The sequence below is a fragment of the Meriones unguiculatus genome, chromosome 3 (assembly GCF_030254825.1).
Source record: "Meriones unguiculatus strain TT.TT164.6M chromosome 3, Bangor_MerUng_6.1, whole genome shotgun sequence".
NCBI classification, from domain to species: domain Eukaryota; kingdom Metazoa; phylum Chordata; class Mammalia; order Rodentia; family Muridae; genus Meriones; species Meriones unguiculatus.
The window spans coordinates 49,050,226-49,053,032 of record NC_083351.1 but is presented as its reverse complement, the minus strand read 5'-3'; the positions used below and the strand labels follow the sequence as shown (position 1 = coordinate 49,053,032).

The following is a 2,807-nucleotide window of genomic DNA, read 5'->3' as shown; positions in this document are numbered from 1 at the left end:
ATGGGTTATTAGGTAAGGATGAGGAAGATAAATACAGCAGAAGGAGGAAGTTAGGTAAAATCAATAGGATTAATTTTCTAAGGCATGAGACTCAGGTTCAATAAAGTATGAATTTTGTATAGAAAGGGAATGCATTTATTAGGTATTATATGCTATTTATACAGAAGATACATGGAAGATATATAGAAATGTAGGCTATGATGTACAGTCTGGAACATCAAAACTTAAAGAGACAGTTAATCAAGAATTAGTAGGGAAAACAGAATGTTGATATAGACATACAGTTCCAAGTTTGATATAAAATCGTTTTTTTTTCAGATATAAGAAACATTCTTCCACTGTGTTGTTAAGATGCATACATTTCTCATTTATGTCCTCATTAAAGAGTGTCCTTCATTTCCAAGCTGGGATTGGAGTCTTGGCCAATATGTTTCTCTTTTTTCTCTATACTTTCATAATCGTAGGTCACAGACCTAAGCCTGTGGACCTGACATACTGTCAACTATCCTTTGCTCACCTAATGATGGTTCTCGCTGTAGGGGACATGTGGCTTACAGACATATTTGAGTCACTGAACATTGAAAATGACTTCAAATGTAAGACAATTTTTTACATAAGCAGGGTAATGAGAGGCGTCTTTATCTGTATCACCTGCCTCCTGAGTGTGTTCCAGGCTGTCACTATTAGTCCCAGTAACTCCTTGATGGCAAAATTTAAAAATAAACTAAAAAAATACACGATCAATGCTTTCTTCTTTATTTGGCTATTCAATACGAGCTTCAGTGGCAGACTTATCTTCTATGTTGGTGGTTTTACCAATGTGAGTGAGACAAACCAGATGAAGGTCACTAAATCCTGCTCACTGTTTCCTAAGAACTACATAATCAAGGAAGTAATTGTAATAGTGACTATCTTCAGAGATGTATTTCTTATAGGGGTCATGATTACCACAAGTGCATACATGGTGATTATCCTGTTCGGACATCAGAGGCAATGCAAGCATCTTCATAGCATCAGCCACCTGAGAGCATCCCCTGAGAAAAGGGCCACCCAGACCATCTTGCTGCTTGTGGTTTTCTTTGTAATCATATACTGGGTGGACTTCATCATCTCATCTACCTCAATCCTAGTATGGAAGTATGACCCATTCATTCTAACTGTTCAGAAGTTTGTCATGAATCCCTACCCTGCAATTACTCCTTTGATACAAATCAGTTATGATAAGAGAATAATAAGAATGCTGAAAATCTTGCAGGCAAAATGCCCCTAGATTTTTAAAAGACTTTTTCCTCTTCTTTTAAAAATGATTTATTTATTTTCTTTTATAATGTATGAATATGGTGCCCATATGTATGCATGTGTGCATTCCTGGTGTGCAGTGTGCACAGAGGTCTGAAGAGGTCCAGGGATCAACCAGAACTGAGGATTCAGATGGATATAGGTTCCATGCAGTTGCAGTAACTGTAATATTTTTCTAAACTAAAGATTCATTTTAAATTTCATTTTTTCAAGTGGGAAAGTGAGATTTTTTATATGATTTTTTTCCTAAATTTTATTTATGAATGAATAGAAGACATTCCACAGCAATGTGTCTTAATCCTCCTCCTCTTCTTCATCCTGGTTAATCTGGAAGTAATGCAATTCATAATTCTCTTTGCTGTTGGCAACAACACAGAAGCAGTCTTGAAGATTGTTCTTCAAATATTTTTTGGTGAGATATTTCAAATACCTTTTGGAGAAAGGCACCTCAGAAATGACAGTGATCTTGTTCTTGCTCCATTTGATGGTCACAACCCCTCAGCCAAGATTCCCAGCTTCCCTTTCATCTTGATCCTCTCCTGGAGGACCTGCTCAAAACTGGCAGCATCCATAATTCTATCTTCTACAGGATGGGTGCAGTCAAGGATAAAATTAAAAACCTGCTTCTTTTTTTCTTTTTCCCCGTACTTGTCACAAGCTTTTTCACAGGTGCCATGGCGGCAGAGGGGGCCCTTTCATATGATTTTTAAATAACTTGTGTTATTACATATATACATTTTTTGACATTGTGCTGCCAAGCATTATAAAGTTCTTAAGTTCATTGTACACTATAAGCTGATATTTCCACATGAATTCTCTTTCTCCTTTTTTCTTTATATCATAAAAGTGTCCTTGATGTTGAGGTTACTTAAAAGAAGCTCTTTGCTGAGAGTGACTTTTTAAGCCTTTTTGTTGAAATCATTTTAATTTACTCTTAGTCACCAAAAGTAGTTTAAGAGTAGCATTAATTCTGTTTACTAATTAAAATTTCTCTGTATCATAAAAATAATGTGAACTTAAATTTACTAATTTTACCACATTTTCTCAAAGAGTCTTATAAGAAAATCCCCTGCTTCATTTAATCTACATTTATTGAAATATTATTAGTAAATAAAATAAAATTATTTACATACACATAAATGATGTACAAAGTGTTTTTGTGAATGGGTGCATGCTCTTATGTATGTCCACAACTGAAAGATAGGTGTTTATGTACACATGGAAGCCAGGAGACAATAGCTCCTGTTCTTCAGAAGCTTTAGCCTAAGGCAGAGGCTCCAAGATGTTGTGCATTCGTGTTTCCCCAGAAGAATTTACAGCAAGCATTCAAAACATCCTTTTTTGGTTTAATAAAAGGAGAATACAGCTTTCTGGATTAATGCTAGAGCAATGTCCCCTTTCTGCTGGCTCAGATTAACACAAAACTGACACTTGATTAAATGGCATACCTCTCCCATGAGCCAATATTTAACATTTGTTATGATACATTTGCTTTACTATCAGGGTCT

General features: G+C 35.5%; 1 protein-coding gene and 1 pseudogene across 1 annotated transcript; one reads left to right on the top strand and one right to left on the bottom strand.

Moving 5' to 3' along the window:
• Positions 1 to 370: 370 nt before the first annotated feature.
• LOC110543898 (putative vomeronasal receptor-like protein 4) lies at positions 371 to 1,270 on the top strand. The gene has a single exon (XM_021630088.1). The coding sequence runs from the start codon at positions 371 to 373 to the stop codon at positions 1,268 to 1,270; it is 900 nt and encodes a 299-aa protein (XP_021485763.1).
• A 323-nt stretch (positions 1,271 to 1,593) lies between these two features.
• LOC110543899 (large ribosomal subunit protein eL22-like) lies at positions 1,594 to 1,975 on the bottom strand (annotated as a pseudogene).
• Positions 1,976 to 2,807: the final 832 nt, after the last annotated feature.

Bases quoted from the DNA above. Each gene is read 5' to 3' on its own strand.
- LOC110543898 (XM_021630088.1), top strand. From the start codon at position 371: ATGTCCTCATTAAAGAGTGTCCTTCATTTCCAAGCTGGGATTGGAGTC.